Below are 15,928 nucleotides of genomic sequence, written 5' to 3'. Positions count from 1 at the left end.
TTTCTTTTTTTTCCCCTCTTCTTTTTTTTTTTAAATTAAAAAGTTTCGGCGAACGGCGTAGCAATTACGGGCCGAGCAGGGTTTTCGCTCTCGCTAAATTGCCCGGCTGCGTTTAATGTGATTAAAATGAAAAAGAAAAAAAAATGAAAAAAAGAAAGCGTAGTTCCCTCCTCCAGGCCTCAGGTATTGTGAGATTCTGTAATCCTTTTCCGCGGCTAAGTGGTGGAAACGGCGGTGGGGTGGGGTGGGGGGGGGAATTGGGTGGGGGGGGGGGGGGGGGGGGGGGGCGTGGAGAACGCCTGTCTGCTGCAGCTCCTGCCCCAGACTTCCTGGGTCCAAATTAATCAGCGTTTCTACAATACCTTTTTACACACGCCTGTTAAAGCCAGACTTCTGGGGGTAAAAAGAAGGTGATGCATAAATTTCGGCTTTTTTTTGGAGACAGAAGAAAGGGTCTGTCCCGCTGAGCTAGTTTGGCTGCGCGGTTTGGCTGAGCTAGTCGCTGAATTTCTGTAAAGTCTTCATTTTTTTTTTTTACTGAGTTGTATTCTGTAGATTATGTTGTGGCTGGTTCCACTGAATCACGATGATGTGAATATTACATTACATTACAGGCATTTAGCAGATGCTCTTATCCAGAGCGACTTACACAACTTTTTATACGGCATTTTACATTGTATCCATTTATACAGCTGGATACGTACTGAAGCAATGCAGGTTAAGTACCTTGCTCAAGGGTACAACGGCAGTGTCCTTACCCGGGAATCGAACCTGCGACCTTTCGGTTACAAGCCCAGTTCCTTACCCACTGTGCTACACTCCATCCATTTGAGATGGGAAATGATTGGAGGGTACTGACGTTATTGTTGAAATGTGGATGCAGGCCAATTTGCCATGCCCCCCCCCCCCGCCGACCCCGCACCCCCCCCTTTAAGGCACAATGGAAATTCTAGCTTTCTTGCGTTCTCCTTGGTAGTTCTTAAGATTGGTGCTTCATGATGTTCCTGCTTGAACTCCCTCTTGTGCTATTCTAAAGATTATCAAAGAAATTCAATTGATCAATCAATCAATCAATCAATCAATCATCACATACCTGTACACGGGGCTCCGCCCCTACCCTGTTCCAGGGGCAGTTAGAGACGCAGTTACCTCCATGTGGGGCCAGATTGCTCCACCTGCCCCAGACCCGGATCCAACAGTTACTTCAGTAAACAGTAATCTTGCTGTGATTGCTGATAACGTTCACCAACGTTCAGAAACACAATTCTAATTTTCCATGATTGTGCATTCTGCTTTGTGACGTGCTATCTAGATGCTACAGGAGTGCCACGCCAGAGGCAAGTTTGAAACCTTGGTGCCAGCCTGAAGGGGCGACCAATGAAACAACAGCTTGCCTATAGTCCGGCCAATGGGATGTATGGAACCCGCCCCTTATGCGTCTGTATGTGTTGCTTAGTGGTGGGCTTCCCTCTCATTCTCCCTATGCAGTGACTCCTGTGGTGAGTTCTGTTGTGTTGGATGTTTCTGCTGTTCTGTAATTGACCTGATTACCTGTGTACCTGAATAGGTGTGGTGTGGCGGCTGCTTAATTCTCGCCTCTCCAGTGTTCCCCGGTAAGAAGTAAACCGTTAATTTAGCCTCCACTTCACATCCACGTCCACACGACAGGCCCCTCAGATGCTGGAGGGTGGCCGTCTGCTAATTAGGGTGAGAAACGGTAACGGGCGGGAGGACCTCCGGTGTGGCTCACGCAGAAATGGCGTCGCTGCAGCCAGAGGTTTCACTTTATCTAATGAAATAATGATGATTGTGACACTTTAGACTGTGATTTATTATTATTTTTTTTTTTGCTTAGTGATTAATTTCTTCGGGAGCGAACTTCAGACAGCCAGAGAGTCGCAATTTGCATACAATTACACCAAAGCTCAAGTTTAATAGAAGAGGACGGTGTGAATGTTATTGGAACGGCAGCTGATTTGTGTCCTGGGACTTGGCGGAACTGTTTTTTTTATTTTCGGTTGTAAGTCGTTGCAGGCTGCCTCCCATTGTCTTTTGAGCTCCTGATAGTAAATCCTGGTTTTTCCACCCGTTTTTCGAGGGTTCTATTATATTTGGTGTTTCTTGGAAGTAAAAAGGGGCGCTGAATTGGGTCAGTTTTTCTGCCTGGCGTGCTGTGAAGCCACGTCCGTCTTGCGCAGGGACAGTTGTGCCGCTTTGTCTCTCCTGGCAGGTCCAGTGCATTGCGTGTGGTTATAGTTCTGTATACAGCCATCGCCCCATCGGCCAGTTTAGCCTCTAATAGATCTTGTTTTATGTGCATGGTAACAAGGTCTTACAGGATGCTTTTATACACACATACACACGTACATGCACACGCACACAAACACACACACACAAACACCCACACACACACAAACACGCACACAAACACACACACACAGACAAACACTCACACGCACACAAACACACACACACACAGACAAACACTCACACGCACACATATACACACACACACACACACACACACACACACAGACAAACACTCACACGCACACACACAGACAAACACCCACACACACACAGACAAACACTCACACGCACACATACACACACACACACACACACACAGACAAACACTCACACGCACACATATACACACAAACACTCACACGCACACACACAGACAAACACCCACACACACACAAACACTCACACGCACACAAACACTCACACGCACACATATACATACACACACACCCACAGGCGCCCTTTCAGCCCCTACCTCCCTCAGTACGACATTATTAGCTACTCTGCTAATTGCCATAAGATTCATAATCCCCCTGCACTTGTGCCTTCACCAGGTCTTATAATAGCTCTGTTTCATGAATATGCAATCATGTCACATCATGAGATGAAGTGCTTCTTAAATGTTCAGTTTGTGAGCTAATAGTCTTTTCGCAATGATGAATTTTTCAGCAAAAAAAATATTTTTTTCATTTGTTTGAGACCTCTCCCCCCCCCCCATGCCCCCCCTTCTTTTTCCCGTGTCTGATTTTTATGATAGACAACCTGCACACACCGTGCTGGAGTGTGCACTGTGCACCGAGGTTAGGTAGTCACTGTGGCCACAGTGGTCGGTGTGAACTGTGGTCCTGATGGAACACGGGAGTTGCTATGTCACTGTCTCCAGGGCAACTGGAGAAGTGAAGACATCAATCGTCCCCTTGTACACAGTACATATAAACGATAGCTGTGCAGTAACGGTAGCTGTCAGTAGCGCATTGTGTGTCATGCACTAACTCAAGCTGACTGTAGAACATTGTCACGCGGTGGTATCCAGCAGTAACGCCAGCGGTACACCTGTGTGTCTCTCTGTGGTGATCATTTAAATGTGCCATTGTGCCCTGTCTCTGGACGAGGGGCTGGCCTCCACAAAATTTTGGGGGGGTGGGGGGAATGCAGGGGGTTGAAGAGCGGGACAGCATTCAGGGATAGGGCCCAAGACAGGACTTCAATTTTGGCAAGGTGTGTGTTATTTTTTTTTGTTAAACAAATTCTCCCTCCCCCTGGTCCTGATACATGATCGCAATATGAAATCTGTACACCCCTTCCCCCCCACCCTGGTCAACAGTGAAACACATCCTTCCCTCTCTCCCCCCTCACCCCCCCTAGCCCCCCCCCCCCCCCCGGACGCAGTCTACCCTGGCAAGGGGGGGGGTTGTGATTGCACCGTGTCACGTGACTACTTGCCATAGAACAAAAAAAAAAATGTCTTCATAGGTGTTTCAACCTGCCATTTGGCTGATGAACCAGCCTTCTTTTGCTGGCTGCCACCGGCTGACCTGTGTTTACTCAGCTGAATGTGCCCCCCCCCCCTGCCCCCCCCCCCTTCAGCTGCATTCAGAACCCTTTAAATAGTTGATTTTGCCGAGTCCACTAACCCGTCCGCCCACACTGCTGAATTAACTCGTTAGCTGACCCACTGTAATGCTTTCATTAGAATTAACAGCTGCTTGCCGCTGCATTTTATTATTGTTTTTCCTCCTTTTGGCCGGAATAAATGCCAGCCTGTGTTTTTCTTTCAAGCTGTGTTTAATTTCTTTTCTCTACCGGCATGGGGCGTGCCGGGCTTAATCGAGCGAGCGAACCGCGGAACGGCCTGGCCGCTGTCAGAACACAGGCGCAGTCCCCGCTCTCGTCTCTCCAGGGGCACGTCTGTCTCTGCGAAGTTCAGCGTTTAGCATTCAGCGTTTTTTTTGGGTGCCTCTTGTGCTGTGGTCCCAACTGTGTGGTTTTGAGCGTTTTATGAAAGTGTTTTTTTTTTATTGTGTATTTATTGTTGAGGTGTCTATCTGTGTTTTTGTAAGTCGGGCATGTGTTTACTTGTGTGTTGTTTTGCGTGCGCATGGTGTGTGTGTGTGCGTTTGTGCGTATGTGTGTGTCTGTGTGCGTGCGTGTGTGTACCTGCTGTACACTGGCTCTGGCGTTCCCGCACACGGTTCCTCGCTCTCTCTCGCTCTCACTCTCCCTCGCTCTCTCTCGCTTGCGCTCTCTCTCCCTCTCTCGCTCTCTCTCTCTCCCTCTCTCGCTCTCTCCCTCTCTCTCTCTCTGGCGGAGGTGGGGGAGACGTGCGGTAATTAAGCGATAATGACTCCCGTCCCCCGCAGCGCCCCCCCCCCCCCCCCCCGCCGAACCCGCCAAAGATCGATCCGCCGGCCGTCAGTCCGGTAAAGGCCAGTCCGCGCGAGCCAGCGGCGGCCGGGGTTGCCGTGGGTAACGGGACGGGTGAGTCACGGAATGGCCACGGGGCGCTCAAAATGAGCTCGCTCGCTTAACCGCTCACCCGCCCCCCCCCCTCCCGCCGCCCCTCCCGCCGCCCTCCCGCCCCCCCCTCCCTCCCTCCCGCCATTACCACACAGCTCCGCTGTCGCCGGGCAGCAGAGGCCCGCTGGCCGCGATCGATCGGTCCCGAGGCGGCAAGCGGCGGTAAGTGCGGTGGCATGCGACCCGCCGTTTCATTCCCTCCTGAATCACTGCCCACTGGGGGGGGGGCGTCCCATCAGAGCGCTGCCCCCCCTCCCCGGGCCGTGTGCTGTAATGTTTCAGGCGGTAATTACAGGCTGTTTAAAGGACATGCTTTATTAGGAGGGGTGCAGTCCAGGGGGCGGGAGGGGGCGGGGGGCGCGGCGGGGCGGGGGATTGATTGGTTTCCCGACCCGTGCTCCGCCCCCGATCAGTGAGTCACTCCTCTCTCTCTCTCTCTCTCTCTCTCTCTCTCTCTCTCTCTCTCTCTCTCTCTCTCTCTCTCTCTCTCTCTCTCTCTCTCTCTCTCTCTCTCTCTCTCTCTCTCTCTCTCTCTCTCTCTCTCTCTCTCTCTCTCTCTCTCTCTCTCTCTCTCTCTCTCTCTCTCTCTCTCTCGCTGAGTTACTCTCCCCTGACAGTACGGATAAACATGTCTGCGTCCGGGGGAACCTCATCTCTCTGTCCTGTATCCGGCTCGATAAATAATTCCCCCACACTGCGGCCCGGCCCGCACGCCTCCGGCTCCCTCTGGCGCACACGCGTGTGCGAGTAAACGCCGTTTCTTAGCGACGGGAGCGCCGTCTGTGACCGCGATGCCGGGTCGGAGTGGAGTACCGACTCGCCCTGTCCGTCTGGACGGCTCTGTGACTGACCCACCCCGTCCGCTCACCTTCATTTCTCCTTTCCTGCATCTCTCTCTTCTTCTCTGCACGTGCATGCACACACACGCACACACACGCGCACACACACACACACACGTACTCGCACAAATACGCACATACACTCAAACTCTGTCACGGACACACACACACACACAACCACACTCACACACACACACACACACACTCACACGCACAAACTCTCACTCACACACGCGCAAACTCTCACTCACACACACACCTCAAACAGCAGCAGCGAGCTTCACTCAGTTGTAGATTCCGCTACAGCGCTATGAAATATGAAATAGCCCGGCCTGGTTAACAACCGCATTTCCCGTTTGATTAATTTGATTTTTATTATTTCTTCACAAAGGGCTGTGTGTCAGTTTAATTTTGAACACCGTGTGCGAGAGGTGTCAAGAATGCAGGTTTGATATCCAGAGCGAGTCTTTCAGCCCATTTAAGCTTGTCGTTTCCCTCACTGTCTGCACAATATCTAGCCGCCATTACCACGGCGTTTAACTTTATGTTGTAGGTTTATGTCCTTAGTCCTACTATTGCTGTGATTTCCAGCCCTGTTTAACAAAGCACACCTCACTCAACAGCTAGAGATCTACCGTCCTGTAGGTCTTCACTCCAACCCTAACAAAGCACACCTCACTCAACAGCTAGAGACCTACCGTCCTGTAGGTCTTCACTTCAACCCTAACAAAGCACACCTCACTCAACAGCTAGAGATCTACCGTCCTGTAGGTTTTCATTTCAGGCTTAATTCGACATACCTGACTCTACTAATTAGCTGCTCTACAAGGTCTCTATGTGTTGACTGAGGTGAGCTTTGTAAGGGTTGAAGTGAAGACCTACAGGACGGTAGATCTCTAGCTGTTGAATGAGGTGTGCTTTGTTAGGGTTGGAGTGAAAACCTACAGGTTAGATCTTCAGGAACAGATAGATCTGATGTGTGGTGAGCGTTCTGTTGCAAAATGGCTGCTGTGCATCACCCAGGTGGGTGCTGCACATTGGCTGTGGGCTGAGGTGAGTTCCCACTCATCACTGTGAAACACTGAGTGCGTTTATAAAAGCACCTTATAAATGCAAGGAATTAGGTCTGAGGACCACTGTGCTGCTGTAACACTGATGACTCAGCCTCGGCTTTGCTAGCTGCCCCAACCCTTTATGCGCGCAGTTCTGCAAGTTGCCGTGAACAGGAGCATTAGCCGAGTGCCTTATGAATATAAATGTTAATAATGACTGACTGCGCATAAACTGTAGTGTTAACGGGGGCTCGAGTAGAGCTGTGAGGACAGAGCGCCGAAGGCAGTCTTCAAAAGCTGACCCCTCCCCTCCCGCTGAGAGGAGCGCGGCACCTCTGATCTCCACAGGGGGCGCCACTGAGCACAGCTGGGGAGGCCCCGCGGGAGGAGGAGGGATTCCTGCTGGCCATGCTAATGAGACAGCGTGCGCTAGCAGGGGGTGGCGGTGGAGCAGGCGATGCGTGGCGAGAGTGAGGTTTGGGTAACTCCCTCCGGACCGAGCGCACGCACGGGGTGTCTCTACACTGGAGGGCTCCACTGGGACTGGGAGCAGTGCCGGACGTCTGTGTGTGTGTGTGTGTGTGTGTGTGTGTGAGAGGGAGAGAGAGTGTGTGTGTGTGTGTGAGAGAGAGGGAGAGAGAGTGTGTGTGTGTGTGTGTGTGTGTGTGTGAGAGGGAGAGAGAGTGTGTGTGTGTGTGTGTGAGTGTGTGTGTGTGTGTGTGTGAGAGGGAGAGAGAGAGAGAGAGTGTGTGTGTGTGTGTGTGAGAGAGAGAGAGAGAGAGTGTGTGTGTGTGTGTGTGTGTGTGTGTGAGGGAGAAAGAGTGTGTGTGAGAGAGAGAGAATGTGTGTGTGTGAGAGAGAGTGTGAGTGAGTAGTTGTCTGTATGTGGGTCTGTATTTGTGTGTGTGTGTAGTTGTCTGTATGTGGGTCTGTATTTGTGTGTGTGTGGTTGACAAGCCCACAAGTTGTGGGCCCAGTGGTGGACCCTCCTCTTCCTCCCTCCCGTTGTTCTTCGTCTTCTCCCCGGTGAGCGGAGCTGGCCGATCCGGCGTGCCGACGCGCGTCTCGCTCCCGCGTTAGCCATGGGCGGGGAGCGGAACACCGGCGCGTCCGTCTCCGAGGCAACGGAAGGGAACAGCGTGTGCTCTGTAGCCCGGGCGATGACAGGGCTGGCCGCTTCGTTTCGTTTCGCTTCGCGAAGTCGCGACGGTTTCTCCTCCTTACCGTGCCCCGTCGACGCCGCCGCCAGCTTTTAGGGGAAGGTCGTTTGAAATTCTCCTTCGAGGCCAGAGGCGAGCGACCGGATCTCGTTAATACGGTTCACATTAGCGAAGTCGATTGATTCTTCGTTAACATTTGCGGAAACGACGCTGGAACATTAAGCGATCGCGTTGTTATTTCGGTGGTATGCAGCCGACTGTGAGTCTTAATTGCGTGACGGTCGAGACAGGTGGGGAGGTAGTAGGAGGCATTTCAGTATATTAAACAAAATCACTGGATGTTCTTATGACAGAGTCGCAGGATTGCGGTAATGTTATGTACTGTTAACGGTTTGACTCTGTTGTGTTGTTCATACTGCAGGCACTGCATGTTGTTATCTAAAATCACAGGATGATAAATAAAGTTAAATAACTCCCACACAGACATTTCTGCTTCAAACCCAAACTCTTTTGTTCACAGTGTGATCTCACCCTCGTGATCAGTGCTGTTTGCAGGGTGATTTTGCATTGATGCAGAAGTTGTTCATTTCACATTTATTAAAATTTTATGATTATTTCATCTGTCCATCCCTCCATTATCTATACCCGCTTATTCCTTGTCAGGGTAGCAGGGGGGTGCTGGAGCCTATCCCAGTGTCCGTTGGGCGAGAGGCAGGAATATACCCTGGACAGACCGCCAATCTATCACAGGGCGCACACACCATTCACTCACACAATCATACCTATGGGCAATTTAGAGTCTCCAAATTAGCCTACCTGCATGTCTTTGGACTGTGGGAGGAAACCGGAGTACCCGGAGGAAACCCACACGGACACGGGGAGAATGTGCAAACTCCACACAGAGAGGCCCCGACCAGCATATTATTATTTCATAAGGGACATTATTTCATAAGGCATATTGTTATTTCATAAGTTTTATATTTATTCTATTCCCGACTTTGTTTGCTGACCGCTTCTCCCAGCTCCATGTAGGAGGTGAATTGGCAGCATGTCTGTTTACTTTTTTCTTCAGTTTCATGAAATCATGAAATATGGAGGGACCACTCAATAAAAATAAAAAAGTATTTTTGAAAATGAAGGGGTGGAGAAAAAAAAAAAAAAAGCCAGACGGTTGCACGATATGAACTATGATAGCGAAGTCTTGTCACAGCCCGTTTTTATAAATGCTTTTATAAACTTCAATATTAGGCCTTGCAGTCAGAGGATAAATAGATCATACTTTACAGGGACGATTGCCCCAGGACAAAATATGTCATGATTTATTCTCTCCGAATGTGAAGCTGGGTCAGGAACTTCCTTTCGGCTGTTTCCAGGTTATGGTAACTTTTCTGTTTTACAGTTGCTCTCCTTGTCGTGTCTTTTTGTGGTTATTCCTCGTTCAGTGCTGTCAGACAGGCCTTTCCTCTCAGGAGTCTCTGTTGATTGGAAGACCACTGACTTTGCAGCGCTTCTGGAAGGTTGCCCCAGCGTCGCCGGGACGTTCTGCGGCGTGCGCTGGCTGTTTCGGTGGAAACGGGTGCGGGCGCACGTTGAAACGGTGTGACTTGCTGATGGTTTCCGTGACTCATTGACTAGCCGGTATATGTAAAAGCCGCAGGATGCTACTTCCTTTCAGGCAGCATCCTGATCCTGCAGCTGCGCAGAGCCAGATCCCACAATGCAGTGCGAAACGAACGAGCAGGGAACGCTGTTAGCTGTCATGATGTGTATCTCTTTCCCGCGCATGTTGAAGTTAACCGCTTGTTACAGGCGACCGTGCATCCAGTTGAAATTCTTTCACAGAATCTGCCTTCTGACGGGGAATTAGACTGCAGTTCGGGGGGCAATAGAGAGTGTGTGCGCCTGTGCTTCTGTGTGTGTGCGCGCGTGCTTGTGTGTGCGTGCATGTGCCTGTGTGTGTGTATGTATGTGTATGTGCATGTATGTGCGCGTGTGTGTGCCTGTGAGTGTGTGCGCGTGCGTGCGTGTGTGTGTGTGTACACATTTCTGTGAAGTGGATGGGTAGGGTAGGGAGGCATTCTTCACAAAGCTGCAGGCATTTCAATCACAAAAAAAAGAAAAAAACGCTCACACACCAGCCTCCCCGCTTGAATTTCAAGATGCCTGTGTCTGGCCAGCTGTCCTGCGTTTGCGCTCCGCATCCGAAATCGACGTCCATCGATCACCGTCTCTCTGCGGCGGCCGGCTAGCTTCGACGGCTAGCGGCGGCGCGTCACTGCCGATTAGCGGCGGTGTTTGTGCGCGCGGCTTTAGAACGAGCTGTGGAGTGAGTTTGCGGGCGAGCTCCCGCTGCAGGCTCTAATGGACCTGTTAGAGCGAGCGCCGCTTTCTCAGCGCTCCCGATGGCCCCCGGTGCGCAAGAGCAATTACTCAGCAGGGGGGTGGCGGGCTTATGATGGCTGGCCTTTAGGGTGGGGGGGGGGGGGGATGCAGTGTGTGGGTGTGGGAGGGTTGCGATGGGTGCATCGTTTGTGTGTGGGGGTGGTGTGTGTGGGGGGGGGGGGGGGACGTGCGTTTTTGGCGTGTTACCCCACAGGGGTGAACTGTGTTCCCTGTAACTGCCGATTGGCTCTCCTGTGGTGCGCAGGTCATGGCGGCCCGCGTGATTGGCTAAATTGGCCCCGTTCTCACCAATCACAGACCTAGCCCTGTTCTCTCATCTCCTGTGGCCCCCATTAGAGCCCAAAGTAGGTTTTTTCTCTCTCTCTCTCTCTTTCTTTTTTCTTTCTCTTTGCTGTGCGTCTCAGTGAATAAAATTAGAATGTAGCGTGGGCAGCTTGACACAATGTCAGTTCATCTGTATTTTGCGACTATCCAAAAACAAAATAAAGGCTAGGATTGTTTAAATGAGTCAATCTAACAATTATGAGCAATCCGGCAACTTCCATAGTTCTGTTCACTGCTCTCCTGTGCTGCGCAACAAATTTTCAGCCAAGATCAGTTGAATAGCCTGCTCTTGTGATCAAGCATGTTTGCTACAACAGCGCAGCAAGTACGCTTCTCAAAGGGTGTGCATCGCCCATGGTCCAAACCGTGGTTTGGAAGGGTGGGGCAAATTTGCATGCTGGGAATTTGCCTGTCGTTCCTGACGCACTCTTAAGGAAAGGCCATGAGTAGAAAGTTCAGGGAAGGGGCGTGTCCTTTGAGTGGGCCCATGCACTGAACCCTTCCGCCCACTCACGGCACAGCACGGCACCCCCCCCCCGTTTTGCATAGACAAAACCGGCGCTTAGCCCCTCCTCCCCCCCCCCCCCGTCTGCAGGGGGGAGAGCGACTCGCTGCAGTACGGCGTAAGACTCGTTGGGGTGGAGATCGCCTCGACTTGTCAGCCTCTCTCTCTCTCCATCTCCATCTGCCCGCTGTATTTGAGCCGTGTGAGCGAGCGGGCGAGCAACAGCCTCCTCCTTTCTCGGTGAAGAAAGTGCTGTTTAAGATGCAGAGAGCAGACGCTGGGCGGGAGCCTCCGAGCCACCGGGGGCAGCAGAGGAGAATGTGGAGGAGCTGGTCATTGAGAGATGGGCTTCAGGGCCCCCGATCCAGGACAAGTTGGGGACGAGATGCCCGTGCCATCCCTGGTAAGGGCCCGGAAAGTTGGACGAGGATGTTGCCGTTCTTGGGCCCTAACACAGGGCTTTAGGGGTCTGTCACAAACTGGAGAGATATGCTTGTGTACAGCTTTTCATTCAGAACCTGCTTAGGACCGTACTTTTTTGTGTGCAGATTTTTAGTTTGAGCAGTTAATTTGCCCCTCAAAGACAGAGTAGCTTTTATTTTGTACATTATACTGTGGGTTGTGTGCCTATAAATTTGCCTGATTTTGTTTGTGACCTCTCAATGGTAGAGTTGGTGCAATGCATTGACTGAATCACAGAAAGAAGTTAAAGAATTATTAAAAGTGGAAGTTTTTTTCCCAATTACATACAGGAAGTAAGTAAGTAAGTTTAAGACTGTTGATGTGGTGTATCTGGTTTGTCACCAGAAGTGCAACCTTCCGATGTAGAGTTGTGAGATTCAGAATATTTGAGCTTAATCGCAAACAGGGTGGGGAGCTGTTGGAGCCAATGACAGAGGGGTGGTGGTGGGGATTGTGGTTTTCGGTTGCTATGGCTACGGCTACTGGAATCTTTTGCAGACCTGGGGGCGAGTAGCTATCGGAATGGATCGGTCGGACCTGGAAAGGGGTTGACATGAGAATGAATTACAAACTAGCAGGAAGTTCTTTCCAGTAAATGACTCATACTGGACTTTATATTGTCAGTGGCGCCACATTGTATTGTCCAGTCAGGGAGTACAAACCAGACCTGTAAGGACTACAAACCAGACCTGTAGGGACTACAAACTGGACCTTTAGGGACTACAAACCGGACCCGTAGGGACTACAAACTCGACCTGTACAAATAATTTTTAAAAATAAAAAAATTCTGGTTGAGAACCGGGAATCGTGACAACCTTACTGTGTTGTGAGCTCTGTGGTGTTGCTGTTTGTGCGAGCCGGTTTGTCCTCTGTGTGGCTCCTGAGTGCTCGGCTTGGCGCTGTGATTGGCTGTCAGGTCAAACCGGCTTGTGATTGCTCTCTCCCTGTGGCTCCCGCTGCCACCTGTTAAATCCCCCTCCGCGTTCCGGCGACTTCCGCCCCCGCCGTGTCACCGCTTCCCGCGAATCTGCGAGTGTCAGCTGTGACACGGAAGCTTTCCACACGCGTGACAAACGGAGCGTCTTCCACACGCGTGACAAACGGAGCGTCTTCCGCACGCGTGACAAACGGAGCGTCTTCCGCACGCGTGACAAACGGAGCGTCTTCCGCACGCGTGACAAACGGAGCGTCTTCCGCACGCGTGACAAACGGAGCGCCTTCCGCACGCGTGACAAACGGAGCGCCTTCCGCACGCGTGACAAACGGAGCGCCTTCCGCACGCGTGACAAACGGAGCGCCTTCCGCACGCGTGACAAACGGAGCGTCTTCCACACGCGCGACAAACGGAGCGTCTTCCACATGCGTGACAAACGGAGCGTCTTCCACACGCGTGACGAACGGAGCGTGTGCGGCGTGACGGATGACTCACTCTCCACACGTTCCGTCGTGTGGGGGATGTCTTGTGGCACGGACTGCGAGCGTTACCGTTGGGTGTTATTCGCTTGTGTGCGATCTACGCTTTCCTTTCGGCCAAATAACAAAGAACCGTTTCTTTAATCGTTATCTTACCTGTGCATTTTTTTTTCTGTACCTGCAAGCGACTGAATTTGGCACAGGGCTTTGTCTTTTGTGAAGACGTCTTCCACTCCTCTCCCCAAACCTTTGCCGCTGCCGGTGCCAAATTACATTATGTGTCTGGGCACACGGTGTACGCTGGGTTTTTTTTTTTTGGCAGGCCACCGAAAATTGCTCAGGTTGTGTGGACTGTAATAATGGACGGGGTCAAAGTTCAGAGTTTAATCTGGCCCTAATGGGGGACTCTGGGGGGCCCTTTGTGTAATGAAGCAGAGGTCCAGATCGCTGATGCTCTGAGCCGGTGGGTTTCAGTGCTCCGCCATCGTTGAAGCCACTCACAGAAGGAAGGTAATTATGGGGAAGGTCACCCTGTTAGGCCTCTGAGAGGCCCTTCTGGTACTCTATACGACACTTGAATACATGTAAAGTTGCGCTGTGCAATATTCAAAACCTAGTTATTTTAGAATTAAGTTTTCCCCTTAATGCTGTAAAATTAGTGACAGCGTGGGGGGATTACTTACCTGTTCTGGGAATCTCCGTCCCTAATTGACACCGACTCCATTTGCTGCTTGATAGAGCCGACTTGGGCGTTACTACAATGGGAGGCAGTCACCAAATTGCCGTGGGTCGCACTCATTGGGTCTTATTGACTCTCTCTGGAGTCCTGCAGCCAATCGAATGAGAGGGCTAACATGCTGCAGCCAATCAGATGATAGGGTGGGGCTAGGTTGGTCAAATGACATCCACACTTGCACACTAGGTGTCGCCCTAGGGTGAGCGGTGCCTGACGTGAGCGGGGTGGAGTATAGCATCAGCCACTCAGAGAGCTGTGTGATTGACCTCCCGAGTCCGGACAGAATGCGTTTGGTGTGAAGATTCTGCACCGTCCTTGTGATCGTAGTCGCGAGTGCTTGGCAGGTGTTTGATTGGCGTCGTTGGCTGTAGGGGCTCCTCTGAACTCAGCCCACCGCACTCGGAAAGCATGGGTGTGTCATGCCACGCATGCGGACTGAAACCCGCAAACCCCTGTTCCGCTGCTGCAAAGCTACAAACGTCTTCCCCCTTCGGAATCTCAAGGGAGCGTCGTAATTCCCGCGACGCTAAGCAGCCGCGCGCTCGTAATCGGCATCGTGAGTGAGCCCGCCACACAGATTTCTCCCGTCTGTATGGTAAACAAGCTCAGTGTGCGTGGAGACTAACCGTAGGTCGTCTTTCTCTTCTAGCCAACGCCGGGGCCTGTTTTCCCAAGCAAGGTAACGGCTGCCCTCGCGCCTCCCCGCTCTCACTTTCGATCTCCACCGTCAGTGTCCCCGCACCACCCCCCCCCCCTTCTGTGTGTCGTCCCTCACGTGCTGCTCGCTGTGATTAGGGAGCGTGGCGAAAGTGCATGTCTGTGTCGCGAGCTGCGATTAGGGAGCGTGGCGAAAGTGCATGTCTGTGTCGCGAGCTGCGATTAGGGAGCGTGGCGAAAGTGCATGTCTGTGTCGCGAGCTGCGATTAGGGAGCGTGGCGAAAGTGCATGTCTCCCCACTGTCATGTGTGTCATCCGTAATCAGACGTGAAGGGTTGTTGACAGCAGGGATAGACACCAAATGGCTGCCGCTGAGTATTGTGGGTAAAAAAAAAAAAGTGTGTGTGTGGGGAGTTTTCTTGTAGCTGCTGCAACCCCCTTCCCCTTCAAAGCTTTCATTTCAGCAATTTGTCTGTCTGTCCTTCGGAATGCTTTACAAATCAAATATCCAAGTCCTGCTCTCTCCAGGTTTTTAGTGTTTTATTTGGCGCATTATTCTTTGACAAGTTTCTCTCTTCTCTGTTTTTTTTCTCTTAAAAAAACTCTGATCTGTATTACAACAAAGAAGCTTTCGCACATTGATGACTGTGATGTTAACATTGCACCCCGCTCTCCTCTCTCTCTGTCTCACCCTCTCCCCTTTCTTTCTGTCTCTCTTTCTCTCCCTCTCTCTCTCTCTCCTCCTGGTGGACGTGTCTCGGCGCGTGCTTTGTGTACATCAATCCCTTGCGCCTCGCCCCCCCCCTCCCTCCCCCCCCCCCCCCCTCCCTCCCCCGAACCCCTGACCAGATCCCGAGCGTGGCGGGGGAGGTCACATGATCTCCACGGACGACCTGGAGTACCCGCGGGAGTACCGCACGCTGGGGAACGGCACGCGGCGCTTCTCCAACGTGGGGCTGGTGCACACGTCCGAGCACCGGCACACCGTCATCGCCGCGCAGAGCCTGGAGGCGCTGACCGGCCTGCAGAAGGCCGACATGGAGCGCAAGCGCGACGCCTTCCTGGACCACCTCAAGAACAAGTACCCCCCGCAGCACCCGCCGTCCCCCTCCCCGTCCCACGGCAGCATGAGGGGGGCGCCCGAGCGCGCCCGCGACCGAGACCGCGACCGCGAACGCGAACAGGTAAACGTCCCGCCGCGCACCTCCGTCCGCTTCGCTAAGGGTACGGGGGAGATTACCGGGGGCGGCATAGCTCAGGAGGTTAAGAGCGGTTGTCTGGCAGTCGGGGGGTTGCCGGTTCGATCCCCCGCCCTGGGGAGTGTCGAAGTGTCCCCTGAGCAAGACACCTGAGGAAAGTGGTTAGTGGAGGAGGGTGGGGTGGTGGAGGGGGGGGGGGGAGTGCGTGCCTCAGAGGGTTAAGCAGCCGTGGTGTTCGGTGGGACAGCCCGCACCCGACCTGGGGGGTGAGCGGGACCACATGAGGCCCGTTTTGTTAGGTAACCCTCGTTTACTGAGCGGCTCGCTCGGTTGTAGAGACCCGTCTGAGCTCTC

At 52.3% G+C, this 15,928-nt stretch overlaps 1 protein-coding gene across 3 annotated transcripts in view; it reads left to right on the top strand.

Moving 5' to 3' along the window:
- LOC118216765 (SRC kinase signaling inhibitor 1-like) overlaps positions 1-15,928 on the top strand; it is a 144,765-nt gene that overhangs the window by 60,057 nt on the left and 68,780 nt on the right. For 2 of the 3 annotated variants that reach the window (XM_035398224.1, XM_035398225.1), the window contains 2 exons: positions 14,368-14,397; positions 15,225-15,559. In XM_035398224.1, coding sequence (XP_035254115.1) covers positions 14,368-14,397; positions 15,225-15,559 — 365 coding nt within the window. The remainder of the gene's footprint in view (positions 1-14,367; positions 14,398-15,224; positions 15,560-15,928) is intronic. The other variant, XM_035398226.1, reaches the window with a different exon arrangement.

Source organism: Anguilla anguilla, chromosome 17 (genome assembly GCF_013347855.1).
Source record: "Anguilla anguilla isolate fAngAng1 chromosome 17, fAngAng1.pri, whole genome shotgun sequence".
NCBI lineage: Eukaryota > Metazoa > Chordata > Actinopteri > Anguilliformes > Anguillidae > Anguilla > Anguilla anguilla.
Note: the sequence above shows the minus strand (reverse complement) of the source record. Positions and strands in the feature narration are given on the sequence as shown.